The 24952-nt window shown below is 45.4% G+C and overlaps 1 protein-coding gene across 1 annotated transcript in view; it reads left to right on the top strand.

Annotated features, from left to right (window-relative positions):
• TYRO3 (TYRO3 protein tyrosine kinase) overlaps positions 1-24952 on the top strand; it is a 455756-nt gene that overhangs the window by 256558 nt on the left and 174246 nt on the right. The window contains exon 8 of the mRNA XM_063947918.1: positions 15780-15922. Coding sequence (XP_063803988.1) covers positions 15780-15922 — 143 coding nt within the window. The remainder of the gene's footprint in view (positions 1-15779; positions 15923-24952) is intronic.

The raw sequence follows: 24952 nt of genomic DNA, 5'->3' as shown, positions 1-24952 counted from the left end.
TTACTGTTAATCCCTTTTATCCCTACTGTAGATATTACTACTCTCTTTTTTCGATAATATATTTTCCGAACAGGTGTCAGTTGTGGCCACAGCCAGCGGCTATTCAACCCCCCTTTCACCACCTTTTATCCTCATCTCCACTGCATAGAATGCTATTGGCATGCACTTCATTACCCAAATGATTGGAACACACTACACATTTAAGCTAACTACCATGTCATTCATGTGCATTCTACAAAGGATGTGTAACTGTTCAGCAAAATGAACTCGTAGCTAATATATAAACCGCTTTCAGATCGCAAATGCCGGATCCCACCCGGTAAGAGAAACGTGTCCTTACCAGGTGGGATCCGGCATTTGCTCTGCTTTTGTTTGCTTTCCGACCCGGCAATATACCGGGTCGTTTGCCATAGCAGCGGGGGAGCGCAGCAGCAGCAGGGCGGGGTTGGAGGCGGCGCTGGGAGATGAGTTAATCTCCTGCGCCGCCTCTCCCAATGCTGTGAATGGGAGCCGTGTCGCATCGACGCGGCTCCCATTCACACTGCGCCTGACCCGGTATTCAACCCGGGTATAATCCTTCTTTTATACCGGGTTGAATTACCGGGTGAGGCGACCCGCTAATTCGCCGAAAGTGCTTTCACATCGCACACTGACCCATGTCGACACGGCAATATGCCGTGTCGATACCGGGTTATTTGTGCGATGTGAAAGGGGTAATACTTGCAGACTTCTCGGCAAGGTTCTCTGGGAAGGGGCAACCAGGTAGGCAGTGTGTGATGTGGAGCTCTGATTGCATCATTGTGGCTGTACAAAGCGATGATTCTTATCTTCAGCCACAATGGTGCAATTCAGCATGAATCGCTTCATCAAGACGGCAGATTCTGGAGCACGGGAGAGTGACCCGAAGTTCAGGAGTCTCGCAGACAATTTGGCAGAGTAGTCAAGTGTAGGCCTCAGAGAGAGAGATACAGAGAGAGTGTAGGCCTCAGAGAGAGAGATACAGAGAGAATGTAGGCCTCAGAGAGAGAGAGAGATACAGAGAGAGTGTAGGCCTCAGAGAGAGAGATACAGAGAGAGTGTAGGCCTCAGAGAGAGAGATACAGAGAGAGTGTAGGCCTCAGAGAGAGAGATACAGAGAGAGTGTAGGCCTCAGAGAGAGATACAGAGAAAGTGTAGGCCTCAGAGAGAGCTACCCCAGTACACTGGTGTAAACCAGTAAAAGAATCTGTCATCCTATTTATACATTAAAGTGAAGAATTCCTAGTTACGTTTGCCATTATGTGATAACTCACTTGCAGCTTGTTTACTGGATGACCTAATGTACTAAAGGATCTTCTTGTATGGATGCAGCGGTGATGTTGGATGTAGTGGAGTAAAGAGTTTTATCTTCACATGGATCTTGGGTCAAATTTAGACACATGGTAGCAGAAATGTAAGGGGCATCCCTGGACGGTGATGGGTAGCGAAAAAGATAAAGGAGGTGTTTTGTTCTATGGGCGTGCTGCTCTAAAGAAGCTGCATACAGGTACATCTACTGCTCACACAGGCGGCCATACTCTCACGGAGAAACTGCATCTACCATAGGGTTGGTGCAAGTTTTGATGGTGATACGTGATATTTCAGCATCTACAGATGCTGCCAGCGTGCGTCTCAGTCCTTGCACGTGGGGATGCAAAGATGCAAAACAGGTTGTGGCATCTGTATAAAGCATTAGCATTAAGTCTCAGTCACATCTGCGACAAAACACGGAAGGACGGCAGGAGCTCTGTTCAACTACATTGCTTCCAGGAGGGTGGTGGTTAAGTTGGAGAAGCACAGGTGTAGCATCACAAATCACGTCATCACTGCCCGACCCCCACTATATAATGCAGTTGACCACAAATCACATCTGGGTTGGTCTACTTTCTTGTGTATCCAGGATAGCCCCCCAAAACTTCTGATTGTCCTGGATATTTTGGGAGGCTAGACAATTATGGTCCTAATCACACAAGTGGTCAGTCACTGTTTCCCATAGTATACCACAATCATCTACTGGAATTCCCTATTTTGCCATGAACATTCTGCTGATTAGATTGCAACAGGTTGTTCTATCCCTGACCCCTTCAACATTGGGGCTGTCTGGATGATCAGGAGTCAAACTCAGAATAGAATTCCTGTCATTACAGTAGATTTGGCCATTCCTGTTACTAATTATTACCTTTTTTCACTTTTTAAACTACTAGAAAACTTGCTGAATTTGTCTCCTCTTATATTATGTGCAGGTTATTACCGGTTTGCCCTGAAGTTCTAAATATAACTTTAACAACCAACTTGACATACATTTATATTGACAAATATTGGCATACCTTTTAGCACAAAGGTCTCTAAAGTTCTATTCTACTCTGTGCGTGTCTCCTTGCAATCATCCGTCATTCTACAAAGGATGTGTAACTGTTCAGCAAAATGATAATGGGTTTTGAATCAATAGTCTCAGAAAAGCAGAGACTCCGGTGGCTGAGGTTTGTCCTATGGCATCACAAGATATAAATATATATCCTGACGTTATTTGTGTGTGTAGGGTGAAAGGCTGACCAACCCCTTCTGGCACAGTGATGTGTTCTCCAGAGCTTGAAGAAATGTCTGTATTTTAATGGAACATTAGGGAAATGTTTTCCAGTGCTCATTTCATACTAGCATGTCTCTCAAACTGCCTATAGCAGGGGCGGCCAACCAGGCAGTGACAAAGAGCCAAAAACCCTTGTTAGGTACGTCAAAGAGCTGACATCGAGCCGAAGGTGCACATGCAAAAATGGAATGTGGCCTTGTGCCTGCTAGACCACGCCCCTGGTATAAAATACAATGAAAAAGCCAGAACGACATTAAAAAAAAAAATAATAATTAAAGTCAGATCCATTGAAAAAGTCACTTTCACATAAAATAATTGAAAAAGCCAGATTCACATAATAAACTTAAGTGCCCCCATGTGTCACTCCAGCCAGCTCCCCATGTGACACTCCTGCTAGCACCCTCCTATGTCACTCCTGCCAGCACCCCCCATGTCACTCCAGCCAGCTCCCCATGTGACACTCCTGCTAGCACCCTCATATGTCACTCCAGCCAGCACCCCCCATGTCACTCCAGCCAGCTCCCCATGTGACACTCCTGCTAGCACCCTCCTATGTCACTCCTGCCAGCACCCCCCATGTCACTCCAGCCAGCTCCCCATGTGACACTCCTGCTAGCACCCTCATATGTCACTCCAGCCAGCACCCCCCATGTCACTCCAGCCAGCTCCCCATGTGACACTCCTGCTAGCACCCTCCTATGTCACTCCTGCCAGCACCCCCCATGTCACTCCAGCCAGCTCCCCATGTGACACTCCTGCTAGCACCCTCATATGTCACTCCAGCCAGCTTTCCCATGTGTCACTACTTCCAGCACCCTCCTTCATAACTCCAGTCAGCTCCTCCATATGTCACTCCTGCCAGGACCCTTCTGTGTCACTCCAGCCAGCTCCGCCTTGTGTCACTCTAGCCCACCCTCATGTGTCACTAAAGTTCCCCCACCAAGTCGTGCCACTGCTGCAGCCCCTAATGTGTTCTCTGTTTGCCAGTGGGTGTCTCGCCTCTAGTATCTGGCTCCTTCAATTTTCAGTCCCTGTAGTGCTGCTGCGTGTCTGGCTGGAGTGCAGCAGTTTCTGTATCTGTTGTGGTCACATGATTTAGAGTGTCGGGAGCCACATTTAAATAAAGAAAGAGCCTCATGCGGCTCAAGAGCCACTGGTTGGCCACCGCTGGCCTATAGCATATCATGGCCTGTTAAAAGAGATACAATAAATGTATTAAATTAAATTTATACTTTATTATAATGTAAGGTCATTAGCGTGATGGCACAAACTCCATGAGCTGCTTCTTTTTGTAAATACCATTCGGGCCATTTTCACCCTGGATAATAGAGCTAATAGAGATACAGGTTGAGTATCCCTTATCCAAAATGCTTGGGGCCAGAGGTATTTTGGATATCGGATTTTTCCGTATTTTGGAATAATTGCATACCATAATGAGATATCATGGTGATGGGACCTAAATATAACCACAGAATGCATTTATGTCACATATACACCTTATACACACACAGCCTGAAGGTCATTTTAGCCAAGATTTTTTTAGAACTTTGTGCATTAAACAAAGTGTCTACATTCACACAATTCATTTATGTTTCATATACACCTTATACACACAGCCTGAAGGTCATTTAATACAATATTTTTAATAACTGAGTATTAAACAAAGTTTGTGTACATTGAGCCATCAAAAAACAAAGGTTTCACTATCTCACTCTCACTCAAAAAAAGTCTGTATTTCGGAATATTCCGTATTTCGGAATATTTGGATATGGGATACTCAACCTGTAATAGTGTGTTTAGTCATACATAAATGTATCTATTGGTATAATAAAAATGTTCAAGTGTTTGTGGGGTTTAAAAAAAACAGCCAATGTCTCATTCTTTACTGGGAAACGTGAAACTGTGGAGCAATGATGGACATGTGGTGATCTGGGGACTGTGTGCAGACCACGGAGAGACCACAGACAGACAGCCCATGTTACTTCCCCCTGATCGCTCATCCACGTAATGATAGTGTCACTGATTTCTAGCAGGCTGTTCTGTGATTGGATGATGGTGTCTGTTCGCTACCATTGGTAACCAGCCACCATTTAATCTGATGTTAACTATAAAACCACTTCATAATGGGAGCTGATTCTTTTCTGCAAATAAAGGGGCTGATTTAGAGTTGGACCTAAGGGTATATCTTTTAGCACATATTGCACTTGTATCCACCGTTGTATCCACCGTTATCTTGAGTAGTTTTCTGTGCCTAGTCACAACATGACTTATTAGCATAAACCCTTCAGCTATTGTTCTCAACTGCAATACAATACAGAGAACAATACAGCAGGGGATTAAGTCATTACAGAAGGGGATTAAGTCTGACTGGCCAGTCACAGTTAATCCTATTAACCGTCAAGATAAATGTGGATACAACTGTATGTGCTGCACATGTCCGCACTAAATTCTTGCGCTTTTGTCCTTCTGGAGAGTCATAAGTATTTTACGTTTACAATTACAGATGTTTAAGTGGCTAAGGACGTGTTCATGCCAGTAACCCGTCCCACTGGTATTATTCCTATTGCTGCTCCTGTCTATCTGCATTGTTTGCGATTTGCCATCGGTACCGATATGCAGATTCCCATTTGATTGATTTATTTATTTTTAAAGGGGAGGACAACAGATTTTTTTTTTTTTATGAAGTAGTATTTTTTTTTGTATTTGAATCTGTACTAAATTAATGTTTATATGGTAAATGACACATTTATTAACATCAGTGTTTAGACACACGCGTATTCATTAAAGAACTATTTTGTGCATGAACTGGGTGCTGTAACTTTGCTGCAACCACTGTCAAACCTCATGTTCTGCTGTTTTGTTTTTATTTCTTTGTCTTGGGTCAGGCTGGCGAAAATTCTACCTTTCCCTCTGTGGGTAAAATTGGCATGCATATGTTATATTTAAATAACTGATTGTACCTTGAGATTCATCCAGTTCAAAATTTTAGCCACATATTACATTTTTTGGGCACAAAATACAAAAAACACTACATCAGCCCCCCCGATGTGCAGCAACATAATGGGCCCAAGAGCTACTTTTGAGGTTCCTCAAACAAACAGTGTAACCGACTCAAAATGAGCAATGTACTGTATCACATTTCGGAAGGACCTGTTTGCAGGGTGCATTATATTCAGAGTTCCCCTGTCCTTCGACAGGCTGTACTGCTTGACAAAGAACATCCTAGTGTCAGGATCCTTTGATTCCATTTCTCAAGTCATGGTAGCATTTGGACATCACAATTCTCAGCTGTCACAGCTTGCGGTATAAAACAAATAAACAATTGTTAAAACCCTCTACAGTTCAGCAGGTGGGGCGAGCCCCTGTTAAACTGTAATAGTTTTATATTAGCAGAATTTGGCAGAAGAGCAAGGATACAGAGAATGCATATAATTCTGTTTGTGTGTTTTTAAGTGGTTTGAAATTACCAGTTATACAGTTTATACTAAATAATGAGGTTTTAAGTGATCTATCACAATTTTTGTATTTTGTGCAATCATAATATTTAAAGTACAGAAACTAGAGTTTACACATTTAGCAAAAGGATAAAGATTCTACACCAAACTAATCTGCATGAAACAAATAAAGAACTGGGTAATAAAGCGTGCCACTAGGAAAGGGCAGGGGTGCAAATGGTTAAAAACTGCTCACATTGTACATTATTTTGTAAGTAAAGATTTTGATTTGTAGCAAAGCATCGGAGAATGCACTTTTGTGTTATAAATTTGATACATATTTTTAATAATGTTAAAGGTCTGTACTTTATCTTCCTCATAAACAATAATATAAAAATAAAATACAAATATAATACTGTTAAATGCAGGATTATCTTTTCTGTACACCATGAGTGGGAATAGACACCCATAGAGTGGGAATAGAACACGTGGCGACTGCACTCGCCCCTCCCCACCGGGATCCCGGCGTCGATATGCTGACCAGCGTTCTCCTGACCGGCGGTCAGCCATACCACACCCGAAGTGGATAACATTGATCTCATTACATTGACACCTGTGAAGTTGTGCGTTATACAGATGTGTCCTCATACATCCAGCCTCAATATGCCATGCGGTGCCGGGTCCCGTGCAACTCTTCTGGCCGTCTTTTTTTTTTGTCGAAAATACATCTCATTTGCAACACAATGCGACTAGGGCACACCAGGAGACTGTGCTGATTAATTTTATATAGGACACTTGTATATTCTATGTGACCGAGTCTGTATACAGAGCACAACAGAACTTGTATTGGAAAAAAGCTGCGACTGCTACATTGCAGCACTTCGTGTACAGATTCAGAGACTCCGTCACACACACATATACAAGTAATAAATTAATCAGCACTTTCTCCTCGTGCATCCTAACTGCATTGCGTTGCCAATAATGGGAATTTTCTGCAAAAAAGATGCCCACCACCAGACTATTCTTGTGCAACCTGGTACTGTTTGCTGTGACACATCTGTATTATGCAGCAAGTGAATACTCCGTTCTTGAAGTTGATGTGTTGGAAGCCGGAAAAATTGGCAAGTCTAAAGGGCCCTACACACTTGCCGATGTGTGCGGGCGATTAAATCGTTCATATCGCTCAGTGTGTATGTACCAACAATGAATGATGCGCGGTCCCGCGGTCGTTCACCGTTTGTTCTCCGTCACTTTGCAATGCAAGTCAATTTGGATTATGATCGCTCATCATTCAGATTGATCATCGTCAAAATTTTATGCATCGGCGAGTGTTAGTAGGCTTACGGATCTGAGTGACTTTGACAGGGGCCAAATTGTGACTGCTAGATAACTGGGTCAGAGCATCTCCAAGATGGCAGCTCTTGTGGGGTGTTCCCAGTATGCAGTGGTTAGTACCTAGCAAAAGTGGTCCAAGGAAGGACTACTGGTGACAGGGTCATGGGCGCCCAAGGCTCACTGCTGCACATGGTGGGCAAAGGCTAGACAATCTGGCCCTATCCCACAAACAAGTTACTTTAGCACAAATGGCTGAAAAGTTAATGCTGGCTATGATCAGTGTCAGACCACACAGTGCATCATAGCTTGCTCCGTTTCCGCAGAACAGTCAGAGTGCCTATGCTGACCCCTGTCCACTGCCAAAAGCATCTACGATGGGAACATAATCACCAGAACTGGACCATGGAGCAATGGAAGAAGGTGGCCTGGTCTGATGAATCCGGCTTTCTTTTACATTACGTGGACGCGCGTCATTTACTTGCGGAATAGAAGTGCATATGTGTGATTTACCTGGGGAAGATTTAGACCAGGATGCACTGTGGGTAGAAGGGAAGCCAGTGGAGGCAGTGTGATGATGTGGGCAATGTTCTGCTGTGAAACCTTAGGTTCTGGCATTCATGTGCATGTTACTTGGACACGTACCACCTGCCTAAATTTTGTTGTATACTCCTTCATGGCAAGGGTGTTCCATGATGGCCATGCACCCTACCATATGCAAAAATTGTTCAGGAATGGTTTAAGGACTGTGACAAAGAGTTCACTGTGTTTACTTGGCCTTGAAATTCACCTGATCTCAATCAGATCGAGCATCTGTGGGATGTACTGGAAAAACTGTATCAAGACTATAGATCTACACCAAAAAGGTCTACAGTCAATAGGTCTACCACTAATTGTAGACATGCATTAGGTCTACAGGGTCAAAAGGTTAACATGTAAAAGGTAGACGGGTCAAAAGGTCAACATGTCAATGGTTGACACACATACACATGACCAAAGGACACCAGGAGCATCACTTAGATCCTTCTAACTTCAGACTGACCCAGGGATCTGGGCAGTGACTGGTATTTTTTCGGATCTCTCTTTTTTTCTCTTTTTCTTTTTTTTTTGTAACCAATAACTGTTTGCAGCAAAGAATCCCCTTTTTTGCTTTTTGACTCAGTGGTAATAAGATTGTACAGACAAGATACAGCAATTGAAATTTGTTTTGATTCATGACACATTTTTCAAGTAATTGTGTCATATATGTGGTAATAATCGGAAAATTCAGCACATGTCATAGCCGGTGTAATCTGATTCAGGCTAATATCTGACATATTCTATTATACATATATATATTTTTTTGTGGTACTCTCTTACCTGCTCTATAATATAATTTGTGACTACATATGGAGTTAATCGGTGTAAATTCAGCACAAGTTATAATTAGCACATCCTGATCTGGCCCATAGTGGGGTTTGTTTAGAGTGTGCATTTAAGCTCCAAAAATCCTTTTATACTGTACCTCTCTAATGACTCAGGCTAATACCTGACATAATCCCATTATACGTATTTCTCCACGTACCTGACATAATCCCATTATACGGATTTCTCCACGTACCTGACATAATCCCATTATACGGATTTCTCTACATTCTCCTACTTCTACTTATTTCTTATATCAGCGGACTCTCATCCATGATAACTTTGATTTCTTAATTCTTTTTTCTTCTCCGGGGTGAAAAATTCTTATCCTCGCAGTTTGGAAAAAGAAGAAATGGGACAAAGGAGCAACTGATAGTGTAATAGGTTTGTGCAAACAGGAGATCACTGGATACAGATAAGTGATGGAATATATTTAACGTGGCTCTAGGGGTAGTGATCCGGAATTTTCATCCTTTCTATAGGTGATGGTGTAGAAATGGAAGTGCTCGGAATGAGTGGTGATTTAACGCGTACCTTACTCACGTTAAATCAGGGTTAATCTTGCATGTAAAGGTATCTTTGATCCTTCGTTGTTCGTCCTTCTTCTTCTTATTCTTCCTTCCTCACAGAGATAGCGCTGTTAGGGTCTTCCTCCCAGAGGAAGACCCTAACAGGTCGAAACGCGTTGGAGCTACCCATCTATACTACATTGGACTGAGGACGAATGTTCACTGCAAAGAAGGACAGTACTGCTAATCCTTTCCGCAAACCATCCGGTCACGTGATCCGGAGTTCCGGAAGCAACCGGTTGCCAGGCGACGGAAGAAGCCCGAGACAGCGTAGAGTGGAAGGCGGAGGGGAAGGGAGAAGATAAGTCCCTGTAGGAGGAGGAGAGGCGCGGCCAGCCGCTCGGAGAGCTCCGGCCGGGTCCACTTCGCCTCCGTGACAGGCGCACACCCCAGGTCAGCGGCCCCGCAGAGCGGGCCTGATTCGGGCGCTCTATTGTGGGTCGTGCTGCAGGAGGAATAACGCCAGTCCAGGGTCCTTATTCTCCACTCTAACCAAAGCATACACTACCGCTGTCAACTGTTCATCACTTCACAAGAGAATCCTTCACTTCAGAGCACAGATTAGCGGGACGCCACAGTCTGTATAGACTTGTAAACCGTTTGGACTTTAGTACATATTATCATTATTATTATTATTTTTGTGGCATTTTTCTTTTTCTTTTTTTCTTTTTCTTTTTTTCGACTTTACAAAGATTACAGCATTTGTTCTTTCAATTGAACCTTGCACTTTAAGCTCGAACCAGGAGCGTGCCCCAATCACTGATTGACTTTTAAACCGAATTTATCCCCTTTTGGGAAAGAAAGTATCTCAGCATCTAAAGGTGTGTACACACGGTGAGATTTTTTTCTTGAGATTTTGACTATATAGTCAAAATCGCAAGAAAAGTTAGTGCAAATCGCAAGGTGAAAGTCACCTTGCGATCCCGATGCGCGGCCCCGCCAGGTCGGCATCGCAAGAAAAGATAGACTGTGCAGGCAAGTCAATCCTTGCTAGATCGGTGTACTATCTAGTTCATCTCACATGTCAATGACATCTCACATAAGCCAAAATCTCACTTAAGCCAAAATCGTAAGGACACATAGTCCATATCTCAAGAAAAGTTAGTCAAAATCTGTCCTATCTGGGCTCCGGGGAGTTCAAGGGAAATCGCAAGTAAAAATAGGACATAAAAAAACCTCTTTATATCGGGCGCTAATAGTATTTTCTGTTAAAAAACATTTTGAATATAGTAAAACTCAGCTGCAAAAAGTTAATGACCTGGGGTTCACAGGTCAAATAAATTACACTGGACCACCCAAGTGCAATTAACCACAAAACTCCAATTTGAAAAAACTCTTGCGCTATAGTTATATAATTACAAGATATGGCTGACAAGAATGACAAACTCCTGATAAATTCAAAATATATTTACTATTGTATAAATTATCATATAATAAAACAAGACCGGTCTTTAAAACATCAAAAAATAATAACAAATATGTATACTTTCTAATACATGGAGGTGGACTTAAGCATACTCTGTGCACAGACGTGTAAAAAAACAAGCTCTATAGCTATATGGCTTAATGAGGTCAAAGAATGTTTTGAATCAAGTGTGGCTGCTGGTAAGACCCATATATTAATTGTTCTCAATGGATAGTCACTTTGTATCAAAGATCTTTATGATGTGAAGATCCAACATGTAACAATAGAATGGATATGAGCTTTTTGTAACCGGAAACTTTACGTGAGATGTGAGCAAGTGGTATCAGCACAAATGCATCCCGACGACCACCGCAGTGGCTTGGAGCTGCGGGAAATAAAGGCAGCGGCTCCTCTTTGTATGAAAACAAATTCCAGGCAGAAGAATGCTGCAGCCAGTTCGTGATATGGGTCTAACTTCAGCTGGGGTCCAACAGAATCAACCGCTGACCGGTGCCTGCAAACGGCACGTAGAGGTGGATACTCGTGGAGCATCGCGACTGAGCAGGTTAAATCACAGCGGGCGCCATTGCAGGTGCCTTTATTTCCCGCAGCTCCAAGCCACTGCGGTGGTCGTCGGGATGCATTTGTGCTGATACCACTTGCTCACATCTCACGTAAAGTTTCCGGTTACAAAAAGCTCATATCCATTCTATTGTTACATGTTGGATCTTCACATCATAAAGATCTTTGATACAAAGTGACTATCCATTGGGAACAATTAATATATGGGTCTTACCAGCAGCCACACTTGATTCAAAACATTCTTTGACCTCATTAAGCCATATAGCTATAGAGCTTGTTTTTTTACACGTCTGTGCACAGAGTATGCTTAAGTCCACCTCCATGTATTAGAAAGTATACATATTTGTTATTATTTTTTGATGTTTTAAAGACCGGTCTTGTTTTATTATATGATAATTTATACAATAGTAAATATATTTTGAATTTATCAGGAGTTTGTCATTCTTGTCAGCCATATCTTGTAATTATATAACTATAGCGCAAGAGTTTTTTCAAATTGAAAAATAGGACATAGCAAGGATCTCACCGTGTGTACACACCCTTAGAATAAACAACCTTAAGTATATTACCTACTTTTTCATTATTGATTTTAGTTTCACTTTATAACCGTATCATTCACCACTACAAATAGGGTTTGAGCGCTGGTTCCCTGTGGATTTATCCACATCTGTATACTTAACATATAATAGGAAGCATTCCTGTAGATGAATACAATTCTGGTTCTATATAATATTAACAAATTTTTTTGACTGGTGCGGAGTCATTCCTTTTTTTGTAGACACATACAGTAAACACAAGTTTTTGGATTTATTTTTAATTTTTTTCAACCTTTTCATACTTGCCATCTATGTGGACTATGATTGGGATTAGTTACCTTGCCCAAAGCATGGCGAGCGGACACAGTACACTAATGGGGCTTGTTTGTGGCAGAAAAATGGAAAAACTCCCCCCCCAAAAAATAAATTAAAATAAAATAAAATAAAATTGTCTACCTCTTTTGCGTCAACCATTTCTATGTCGACCTTTTGACCCTGTCGACCATTCCTTTGGTCTACCTGTGCTATGTCGCCTTTTGACCATGTCGACCTAATGCATGTCTACCGTTGGTGGTAGACCTACTGACTGTATACCTTTTTAGTGTAGATCTAATAATCCACACCCCTGGAAAAACAAGTCCGAGCCACGGAGATATCCCCCCCCCTGCAACTCAAAGGATAAAGTATCTGCTGATGGCGTCTTTGTGTTAGATACAACAGGGCACCTTCAGAGATTTTGTGGAGTCTATGCCTCCATGCGTCAGAGCTGTTTGGCAGCACGAAGGGGACCTACACAATGTTAGGCAGGTTGTGTTAATGTTTGGCTCATTAATGTATGTTGTAGAGCTGTATAATATGTAAGCACATACAGACCAATACATAGAGCGCAAAGATGGCCCCACATACAAAATTATAAAGACAATTTATTGTTTTACGCAACATTCTGTCTTGTTACTGTTGCCCACATCTGCTCCAGTTAGTACGTTATGTTAAATTGATATTTATGACCTATCATTCCCTGGGTTGCTAAATATTGTGCCAATCATATAGCCTCATCCCTTATGTGTCTCTCCATCCCCTAAATGTTCTTTCCATCCTCATGCCATCCCCCTTTGGGTCTCTACCCTGGCTCTTTCCAGCCTTATGTCACTGCGTGTGTTTCTCTCAGTTCTGTTTTCCCTCCCTTCGCCGGGGAGCCCAAGAGTGAGGGGGAGGGGATCAAGCACGGAACCCATGATTGGGAAGGTGGCCGACCAATGCAGTGGACCGATCTGCTGCTGGTGCAACATCTTTTAATAATTATAGCATATTATTCTCTTTTCTTATCCTGATGTTTATAGGAAATAGGTTTCTTTTTGTTAAACTAAAGGTCTTTGCTCTATCATGATTTTCAAAGCGATGTCACAGCACATTGAGAGGCTGTTTTATAGTCTCAGTGATGTATTCTGCGTATTTTAAGATCTACATACAAATGTAAGCAGCTTTAAGACAGAGGTGAAGTGACTATTACTGAGAGAAGATTTTATCTTGAGTGGAGATTTTCTTTGAAGTATTTTTGTGAGCTGGTAACCTTGCATGGCTGTCCTAATAATCCCACAGAATTAAGGATCTTTGTTTTGGAATTGCTGTGAGTTCAGGTTCTGTTGTGTCCACAAGTGCACAGCGGGCAGGTCCAGATGGTTGTGTTACTTACTGCTTTTTGTCAAGATGTTTTAAGTTGACTATAAAGTATATAGCAGACCAGGCCAGTTGGCTGAAGATCCTGGATCCCTCTAATTTGGCAAGTAAAATACATTTCATACGGGATCAGTATGATTTGCAGATTGATGGGATGGCGGCGGTTAGAATACAGACAGCTGCATCCCATCCATCAGAATGCTGACAGCCCCCCAGTAAGCTACCTAACCCTCCTCTGCCCCCTACCCTAACCCTCCTCTGCCCCCTACCCTAACCCTCCCTTGTGGGTGCCTAACCCTCCCCAATGCTGCCTAACCCTTTCTTCCTCACTGCCTAACCCTAACCCTCCCTGCTTTGTGCCTAACCCTAACCCTCCCTGCTTTGTGCCTAACCCTATCCCTCCCTGCTTTGTGCCTAACCCTATCCCACTCTGCTTTGTGCCTAACCCTAACCCTCCATGCTTTGTGCCTAACCCTATACCTCTCTGCTTTGTGCCTAACCCTATCCCACTCTGCTTTGTGCCTAACCCTATCCCACTCTGCTTTGTGCCTAACCCTATCCCACTCTGCTTTGTGCCTAACCCTATCCCACTCTGCTTTGTGCCTAACCCTATCCCACTCTGCTTTGTGCCTAACCCTATCCCTCCCTGCTTTGTGCCTAACCCTATCCCACTCTGCTTTGTGCCTAACCCTATCCCACTCTGCTTTGTGCCTAACCCTATCCCACTCTGCTTTGTGCCTAACCCTATCCCACTCTGCTTTGTGCCTAACCCTATCCCACTCTGCTTTGTGCCTAACACTAACCCTCCCTGCTTTGTGCCTAACCCTATCCCACTCTGCTTTGTGCCTAATCCTATCCCACTCTGCTTTGTGCCTAACCCTATCCCACTCTGCTTTGTGCCTAACCCTATCCCACTCTGCTTTGTGCCTAACACTAACCCTCCCTGCTTTGCGCCTAACACTAACCCTCCCTGCTTTGCGCCTAACACTAACCCTCCCTGCTTTGTGCCTAACACGAACCTTCTCTTCCCCGCTGCCTAAACCTAAGCCTCCCTGCTTGATGCTTAACCCTTCTTCCCCGCTCCCTAACCTTCCCAGCTCTGCAGGCTAACCCTAACCTCCCTTCTTCTGCCTAAACCTAACCCCTCACCCCACCCCCGAGCGGCAGGACGCAGCGCGTCCCACTGTCCGGACGAGCGGGATGCCGGCTGTCAGTAATGTGACGCCGGCATCCCAGGCGGTGTCTGTAGGAGGTATTGCCTCCTACTTCGGGATCCCGGCTTCTGTATATCGACCGTCTGGATCCCGTCTATCGGGAAGTGAACTACTTCCCTTTTATACTTATTCTGTGATACTGCACTTATTTGTACTAGTGGTTCCTTTGGGAGATGTTCCCCTTTTGTCATGTTATATTTACACTATAATATATCATATTTTTTAAATTGCAGTGATTTGATACATTTCACAGATTTGGAACAATTTTTTAATGCATTTCCCGAACAGATTTTTCATATGTCCTGATTGGCATCTATTCAACCAAATTGTCCATCGGAACTGTCCTGTTTATCCCAGAAGAGTGGGACAGATCTACCCCTTACTCACGCAGGGCATCTCCAAGGCCCAGCAGGCCTTCTATGGCATGGATTATAAACTGTAGAAGTACTGAACTTTGGCACACTGTGTGCAGTGTTGGACTGGGGAATGATGGGCCCACCGGGGGAATGCGGTGATAGGGGTCCATACTTAGGGGTGTTGCCAGCCTACAAAGGGGGTGTGGCCAGCATCCACAGAGACTTGAAATACACAATAGTTTAGTGCAGTGTAATGCAACATATCTACCATGTATAATACAAGTGCACAATCTGGAACCTGATCCCTTGAGGAAGGCGTGGGCCCTCAGGCAGTGGGGCCTACCAGTGGTTTCCATGGTACCCCTGTGGGCCAGTCCAACCCTGCCTGTGTGTACAAACAGTTCATATTTTATTTAATGCCTTCACTCTCATTTTATACCCTCCTAGCTTATATTACTGTGTTGCTATAATTCATGTACCTTCACTTGGAGGTCATAAAGTGGCTATGGAGCTATATGACTAGTGTCCACACTCAACCCGCCCTCCTCATTGGCTTCATACAAACTGTGATTTATGAACAACACCATCTGTTAATTATGAATATTGTTTTCTTTTTTACATTTTATTTTTTAAATAGTGTTAACCCTTTTTTTATTTGTCCATAGTTCCTCTGCTTGTGCCACAGAATGTCCATCTGACCAGGACCGACTCAGGATTGATGCTAGAATGGGAGGAGGTTGCACCAGGGCTGCAAAACTACAGCCTGCTGGGATATAAAGTTCAGTGGGAACAGGAGAATGTGACGCAAGTAAGAAATCCCCATTATATATGTTATCTGCTGCGTCTTTATATATCCAGAATATATAAATTGCCTTATATGAACGAACGCTGGGCCTAATTCAGAGTTGTACACTAGTGCAATTGTGATTTTCTAGACTACAGAACTGCTAATGTTAGCAAATGAAGCGGTCAACCAGAAATGAAAAGTCACGTACCGGAGCGATCGCAAAACCATTCGCAACTGCGTACACATTGGCAGCCTACACACAACAACATGGAACATTGACTGCGCGGGCTGGTCTATGGCTACGCAGACTGGATGCAGGCGCCATGTTTCTCTGCATACCGGATAAAGCTGATATCCGACACATGCCCAAAACAGCCATGGCACTCCTGCGTTTTTGCCACCACTCCCTGTTACCACCAAATGGTCACTTCCTGTCAGTCACTCTGCAAAGAAATCCTCACTGCGAGTGGAATGGCAAAGGCATCCGTGCGATCGCAGAGCATGAGCAGTCTTTCGATAATCGCTGAATTGTGAAAACATCGGCATAGCGTACAGCTCTGAATTAGGCCCCATGTGTTTATGTATATATTTGGACCAAACTCTCAATTTCCCACTATGCCTCCTAATTGTCCCTCTTTTTTGAATATTTTTTTAAAATCTATTTCTCTGACGTCTTAGTGGATGCTGGGAACTCCGAAAGGACCATGGGGAATAGCGGCTCCGCAGGAGACTGGGCACAACTAAAGAAAGCTTTTAGGTCACCTGGTGTGCACTGGCTCCTCCCACTATGACCCTCCTCCAAGCCTCAGTTAGATTTTGTGCCCGGCCGAGGTTGGATGCACACTAGGGGCTCTCCTGAGCTTCTAGAAAGAAAGTATATAATTAGGTTTTTTATTTTACAGTGAGACCTGCTGGCAACAGGCTTACTGCAGCGAGGGACTAAGGGGAGAAGAAGCGAACCTACCTGCTTGCAGCTAGCTTGGGCTTCTTAGGCTACTGGACACCATTAGCTCCAGAGGGATCGACCGCATGGAACTGGCCTTGGTGTTCGGTCCCGGAGCCGCGCCGCCGTCCCCCTTACAGAGCCAGAAGCAAGAAGAGGTCCGGAAAATAGGCGGCAGAAGACATCAGTCTTCACCAAGGTAGCGCACAGCACTGCAGCTGTGCGCCATTGCTCCTCATACACACTTCACACTCCGGTCACTGAGGGTGCAGGGCGCTAGGGGGGGGCGCCCTGAGCAGCAATAAAAACACCTTGGCTGGCAAAAATACCACAATATATAGCCCTAGAGGCTATATATGTGGTAATTACCCCTGCCAGAATCCATAAAAAAGCGGGAGAATAGTCCGCGAAAAAGGGGCGGAGCTATCTCCTTCAGCACACTGGCGCCATTTTCTCTTCACAGTGCAACTGGAAGACAGCTCCCCAGGCTCTCCCCTGTAGTTTTCAGGCTCAAAGGGTTAAAAAGAGAGGGGGGGCACTAAATTTAGGCGCAATATTGTATATACAAGCAGCTATTGGGAAAAATTCACTCAATATAGTGTTAATCCCTAAATTATATAGCGCTCTGGTGTGTGCTGGCATACTCTCTCTCTGTCTCCCCAAAGGGCTGTGTGGGGTCCTGTCCTCAGTCAGAGCATTCCCTGTGTGTGTGCGGTGTGTCGGTACGGCTGTGTCGACACGTTTGATGAGGAGGCTTATGTGATGGCAGAGCAGATGCCGATAAATGTGATGTCGCCCCCTGTGGGGCCGACACCAGAGTGGATGGATAGGTGGAAGGTATAAACCGACAGTGTCAACTCCTTACATAAAAGGCTGGATGACGTAACAGCTATGGGACAGCCGGCTTCTCAGCCCGCGCCTGCCCAGGCGTCTCAAAGGCCATCAGGGGCTCAAAAACGCCCGCTCCCTCAGATGGCAGACACAGATGTCGACACGGAGTCTGACTCCAGTGTCGACGAGGTTGAGACATATACACAATCCACTAGGAACATCCGTTACATGATCCCGGCAATAAAAAATGTGTTACACATTTCTGACATTAACCCAAGTACCACTAAAAAAGGGTTTTATGTTTGGGGAGAAAAAGCAGGCAGTGTTTTGTTCCCCCATCAAATGAGTGAATGAAGTGTGAAAAAGCGTGGGTTCCCCCGATAAGAAACTGGTAATTTCTAAAAAGTTACTGATGGCGTACCCTTTCCCGCCAGAGGATAAGTTACGCTGGGAGATATCCCCTAGGGTGGATAAGGCGCTCACACGTTTGTCAAAAAAGGTGGCACTGCCGTCTTAGGATACGGCCACTTGAAGGTACCTGCTGATAAAAAGCAGGAGGCTATCCTGAAGTCTGTATTTACACACTCGGGTACTAGACTGAGACCTGCAGATAGTGCTGCTGCAGCGTGGTCTGTAACCCTGTCAAACAGGGATACTATTTTGCGAACATAAGACGTCGTCTTATATATGAGGGATGCACAGAGGGATATTTTGCCGGCTGGCATCCAGAATTAATGCAATGTCCATTCTGTCAGGAGGTTATTAGAGACCCGACACTGGACAGGTGATGCTGACTTTAAAAGGCACATAGAGCCTTATAAGGGTGAGGAATTGTTTGGGGATGGTCTCTGGGACCTCGTATCCACAGCAACAGCTGGGAAGGAAAAAATTTGACCTCGGGTTTCCTCACAGCCTCAGAATGCACTGTATTATCAGGTACAGTCCTTTCGGCTTCAGAAATGCAAGCGGGTAAAAGGCGCTTCCTTTCTGCACAGAGACGAGGGAAGAGGGAAATAGCTGCACCAGTCAGCCAGTTCCCAGAATCAAAATTCTTCCCCCGCTTCCTCTGAGTCCACCGCATGACGGGGGGGCTCCACAGGCGTAGCCAGGTACGGTGGGGGGCCGCCTCAAAAATTTCAGCGATCAGTGGGCTCGCTCACAGGTGGATCCCTAGATCCTTCAAGTAGTATCTCAGGGGTACAAGCTGGAATTCGAGGCATCTCCCCCCCCCCCCCCCCCCCCGCCGTTTCCTCAAATCTGCCTTGCCGACAACTCCCTCAGGCAGGGAGACTGCTAGAGGCAGTTCACAAGCTGTATTCCCAGCAGGTGATAGTCAAGGTGCCCCTACTTCAACAAGGACGGGGTTACTATTCCACACTGTTTGTGGTACCGAAACCGGACGGTTCGGTGAGACCCATTTTATATTTGAAATCCTTGAACACCATACATAAAAAAAAAAATTCAAGTTCAAGATGGAATCGCTCAGGGCGATTATTGCAAGCCTGGAGGAGGGGGATTACATGGTATCCCTGGACATCAAGGAGGCTTACCTACATGTCCCCATTTACCATCCTCACCAGGAGTACCTCAGATTTGTGGTACAGGATTGCCATTACCAATTCCAAACACTGCCGTTTGGACTGTCCACGGCACCGAGGGTCTTTACCAAGGTAATGGCAGAAATGATTATACTCCTTCGAGAAAGGAAGTTTTAATTATCCCGTACTTGGACGATCTCCTTATAAAGGCGAGGTCCAAGGAGCAGTTGTTGGTCGGAGTAGCACTATCTCGGGAAGTGCTACAACAGCACGGATGGATTCTATACATTCCAAAGTCACAGCTGGTTCCTACCACACGCCTACTGTTCCTGGAGATGGTTCTGGACACAGAACAGAAAAAAGTGTTTCTCCCGCAGGAGAAAGCCAAGGAGCTGTCATCTCTAGTCAGAGACCTCCTGAAACCAAAATCGGTATCGGTGCATCACTGCACATGAGTCCTGGGGAAAATGGTAGCTTCTTACGAAGCTAAATTCCATTCGGCAGGTTCCATGCAAGAACCTTTCAGTGGGACCTCTTGGACAAGTGGTCGGGATCGCATCTTCAGATGCATCGGCTGATAACCCTGTCTCCAAGGACCAGGGTATCTCTACTGTGGTGGCTGCAGAGTGCTCATCTTCAAGAGGGCCGCAGATTCGGCATACAGGACTGGGTCCTGGTAACCACGGATGCCAGCCTTCGAGGCTGGGGGGCAGTCACACAGGGAAGAAATTTCCAAGGACTTTGGTCAAGTCAGGAGTCGTCCCTACACATAAATATTCTGGAACTGAGGGCCATTTACAATGCCCTAAGTCTGGCAAGGCCTCTGCTTCAAAACCAGCCGGTACTGATCCAATCAGACAACATCACGGCAGTCGCCCATGTAAACCGACAGGGCGGCACAAGAAGCAGGATGGCGATGGCAGAAGCCACAAGGATTCTCCGATGGGCGGAAAATCACGTCTTAGCACTGTCAGCAGTGTTCATTCCGGGAGTGGACAACTGGGAAGCAGACTTCCTCAGCGGACACGACCTACACCCGGGAGAGTGGGGACTTCATCCAGAAGTCTTCCAACTGTTGGTAAACCATTGGGAAAGGCCACAGGTGGACATGATGGCGTCCCGCCTAAACAAAAAACTAGAGAGATATTGCGCCAGGTCAAGGGACCCTCAGGCGATAGCTGTGGACGCTCTAGTGACACCGTGGGTGTACCAGTCAGTTTGTGTTCCCTCCTCTGCCTCTCATACCAAGGGTACTGAGAATAATAAGAAAACGAGGAGTAAGAACAATACTCGTGGTTCCGGATTGGCCAAGACGAGCGTGGTACCCGGAAACTTCAAGAGATGATCTCAGAGAGGACCCATGGCCTCTGCCGCTCAGACAGGACCTGCTGCAGCAGGGGCCCTGTCTGTTCCAAGACTTACCGCGGCTGCGTTTGACGGCATGGCGGTTGAACGCCGGATCCTGAAGGAAAAGGGCATTCCGGAGGAAGTCATTCCTACGCTGATTAAAGCCAGGAAAGATGTAACTGTAAAGCATTATCACCGCATATGGCGGAAATATGTTGCTTGGTGTGAGGCCAAAAAGGCCCCAACAGAGGAATTTCAACTGGGTCGATTTCTGCATTTCCTACAAGCAGGAGTGACTATGGGCCTGAAATTAGGCTCCATTAAGGTACAGATCTCGGCTCTGTCGATTTTCTTCCAGAAAGAACTAGCTTCACTACCTGAAGTTCAGACGTTTGTGAAAGGAGTGCTGCATATTCAGCCCCCGTTTGTGCCTCCAGTGGCACCTTGGGATCTCAACGTGGTGTTGAGTTTCTTAAAATCACATTGGTTTGAGCCACTTAAAACCGTGGATCTAAAATATCTCACGTGGAAAGTGGTCATGTTATTGGCCTTGGCTTCAGCCAGGCGTGTGTCAGAATTGGCGGCTTTGTCATGTAAAAGCCCTTATCTGATTTTCCATATGGATAGGGCGGAATTGAGGACTCGTCCCCAGTTTCTCCCTAAGGTGGTATCAGCTTTTCACTTGAACCAACCTATTGTGGTGCCTGCGGCTACTAGGGACTTGGAGGATTCCAAGTTGCTGGACGTAGTCAGGGCCTTGACAATTTATGTTTCCAGGACGGCTAGAGTCAGGAAAACTGACTCGCTATTTATCCTGTATGCACCCAACAAGCTGGGTGCTCCTGCTTCTAAGCAGACTGTTGCTCGCTGGATTTGTAGCACAATTCAGCTGGCGCATTCTGCGGCTGGACTGCCGCATCCTAAATCAGTAAAAGCCCATTCCACAAGGAAGGTGGGCTCATCTTGGGCGGCTGCCCGAGGGGTCTCGGCTTTACAACTTTGCCGAGCTGCTACTTGGTCAGGGGCAAACACGTTTGCAAAATTCTAAAAATTTGATACCCTGGCTGAGGAGGACCTTGAGTTCTCTCATTCGGTGCTGCAGAGTCATCCACACTCTCCCGCCCGTTTGGGAGCTTTGGTATAATCCCCATGGTCCTTTCGGAGTTCCCAGCATCCACTAGGACGTCAGAGAAAATAAGATTTTACTCACCGGTAAATCTATTTCTCGTAGTCCGTAGTGGATGCTGGGCGCCCGTCCCAAGTGCGGATTGTCTGCAATACTTGTACATAGTTATTGTTAACTAAAGGGTTATTGTTGAGCCATCTGTTGAGAGGCTCAGTTGTTTTCATACTGTTAAACTGGGTATGGTATCACGAGTTATACGGTGTGATTGGTGTGGCTGGTAAGAGTCTTACCCGGGATTCAAAATCCTTCATTATTATGTCAGCTCGTCCGGGCACAGTGTCCTAACTGAGGCTTGGAGGAGGGTCATAGTGGGAGGAGCCAGTGCACACCAGGTGACCTAAAAGCTTTCTTTAGTTGTGCCCAGTCTCCTGCGGAGCCGCTATTCCCCATGGTCCTTTCGGAGTTCCCAGCATCCACTACGGACTACGAGAAATAGATTTACCGGTGAGTAAAATCTTATTTTTGTTGTGGAGGTAAACACTGGATTTTATTATGTATAGCAGCATTTATGTGTATTAAGTATAACTACTGGGAAGTCCAGTGGTTCCCAAACGCGGTCTTCAAGGCACCCCAACAGTCCAGGTTTTAAGGATATCCATGCGTAGGCACAGTTTACTTTATTAGTACCTCAGTCAGTTTGATTATACCATCTGTGCACAAACAGGGATATCCCTAAAACCTGGACTGTTTGGGTTGCCTTGAAGAGAGTGGACCTTATTCAGTAAGGATTGCAATTTTAGTGAATCGCAATCTTCCCGATTATCGACTGGCTGCGAGTAATAATAACAGAAAATGCATACACATCGTGATCGCAATGCAGCCGCTGTTTGACTGACAGGAAGCCGGCGTTTCTGTGCGGAAACCTGACGTTTTCTGGTGTGTCTGAATAAACTCAGGTGTGCCCAGGCGTTTTTGAGTAGGGCCTCTGACGTCAGCGATGACCACTTCCAGTCTCTTGTGTAACAAGAATTGTGGATGACTTTTCCTGGCGCAGATAGGAGAAATCTTTGATGTTCCGGTTCTGCAAACAACCGCATTCGCAGTTTTTTCTCTATTTCTGGGCGGCAACTATTTGATCGTAGCAACTACTTTTTAGCAGAAACTGCAAACCTAATAAAGCGAACCATACACCTAAGGATTTATCTGTCATATCTGGCTATTTGGAATGAGAATCTGGTAATGTATGGGAGTAAATCACAATTGACCATTTGATCTCAAACATTGAAAAACAGACAAAAAATGGTCAAATTGGTTAAATACATTTGATTTAACCAATTTGTCTGAACGACCATTTTTGTCAGTTTTACGGCATTCAGGAGCAAATAGTCAATTATAATTTGCTCTCATCCATAAACCTCTGATCATCTGATGCCCCTGACACTTAACCAAACCTTCACCTTCCCAAAACCCCTCCCCCCACCCCCTGGACCCTCGTACCTGAAATAAGCAGACTGAGACTTGTATACGTTGCAAATGAAAAGGTCATAGTTTATTAACTTTCAGGCTAACTTTACTGATTGAATCTTTTGGTGGCCTATATAGCACTGTGGGTTCCCAGCCCTCCTCGCAACTGAAAACCTGCAACTGACCCGGGGGCAGGGGGTCCCGTCTTAGCAACTGTAACCGGTAACCGCCCAGGGACCCCCCTTCTCTGCCCCCGACGCATAGGCCCAGGAGAACTCTCCTCCACCGCCTTCTCAGGGCTTTGTCCCGGCCCCCCATATGGGTGGTACCAAGTGCATCAGCCTCTTTCTCACTGGGGCGGGGTGTCTCCACGGATGTGCCAGCTCCCCTTTTGGCTGGCCCGCAGCGCTTCTCGCCAATGCTAGGTTCCACTCGAACCGTAGCCCGCCACCACTACTGTGACTCTAACAAGCCCCTATTGCCCCCATCAGCTGTGCGTTAAACAGCTCTAGGCCTGCTTCTGATAGGTGTACTCCGTCTGCTCTGTATAACATTGGCCTGTGAAACTGAATTTGATCATGCTTGATTAAGTTGCCCCTCTCTGAAACAATGGACTTGCCGACTGCCGCATTGATTTTCCTCTTGGCTTCATCCAGAGCTGGCCCCCCAAGGGGGTCAGACCATCGCTTCCTGGGTACTATGTTAGACCATACTATTCTGGCTCCCTTGAACCTGTGTAATAGGTATGCCAGGTCCTCTTTAATATCATGTATCAGGTCTATAGATTTCCTCTTGCCTGTATCGTTGTCGCCCAGGTGAATTATGACAAGCCCCTGAGGACCAAACCTCCTTTCTGCTTGGTGCACCTTTTGCACGTATGTCATTCCATCTCATACCCATCTGCCCAAGCCATCGTATGTTCATTGTTTCAGACCTGGCGCCCTGTTGCTTCTCTGCCGCTGCCCAGAGTATGTAAGAGTGTCCGAGTATCCAGACTTCCTTTACCACTTCCTCCTTCCCGCCTGTAATGGACATGCAGACATTTAGAATACGTCCTGAGAGTGGCCCTGGGACCCCCAAAAATAACCTTGCAAGAAACATAGTGAACGGATGCTGGGGAAACACAAGATTGTTGGATGGTGGGTGGGGAGGGGAAGGTATGTTAGCGGCAGGATAAGACATATGTGCAGAAGGTGCCCCGGAGGAAGGTAAAACCCAAAACCTACCCGGGTCCGTGGCTAGCCCTGGCCCTTTTTCAAGGAGGGAAAAAGGCAAATCCCTTCTGTCTCCCAAATTCAACATTGGCGAGAAGATACCCCCCGGGTGACCCTCTGCGCAGGGTAAGGTGTTACTCTGCATCCTCTGTTTTGCTAGACCGAATGTACTTTTTGTAACACGCTGACTGCCATCTGCCGATACTCTTGATTGTTTCCTCTGAGCAACCTGCCTCTGATGCCGCGGTGGCTGCCCCGATCCTAAAGGAGTGCGTGCCATACTCCTCTTCCTGCGAACCACTCACCGTGATGCAGCCCTTAAACAGGGTTTTGAACTGGTAAACGGTCAGCAGGGACCGTTGAGATAGGAAAGCTTGCCCCCTTTCCTTTTTGTGCCCCATGTATTCCTTTATCAGACATATGGTCTCGTCCTCTTTTTCACGTAGGGTTACCCACTTCCCTTTACCTTGCTGGTCTGTTTTTGACTTGTGTATTTTGCAGACCACAACTGACCCATTTATAGAGTCGTTTGGAAAGCCATAGCAAACGCGGCTGTCAGCAATGCTACTACATAATCCCCTCTGCATA

The sequence above is a fragment of the Pseudophryne corroboree genome, chromosome 12 (genome assembly GCF_028390025.1).
Source record: "Pseudophryne corroboree isolate aPseCor3 chromosome 12, aPseCor3.hap2, whole genome shotgun sequence".
Lineage (NCBI taxonomy): Eukaryota > Metazoa > Chordata > Amphibia > Anura > Myobatrachidae > Pseudophryne > Pseudophryne corroboree.
The sequence above is the reverse complement of the archived record's forward strand: the minus strand, read 5'-3'. Positions and strand labels throughout refer to the sequence as shown.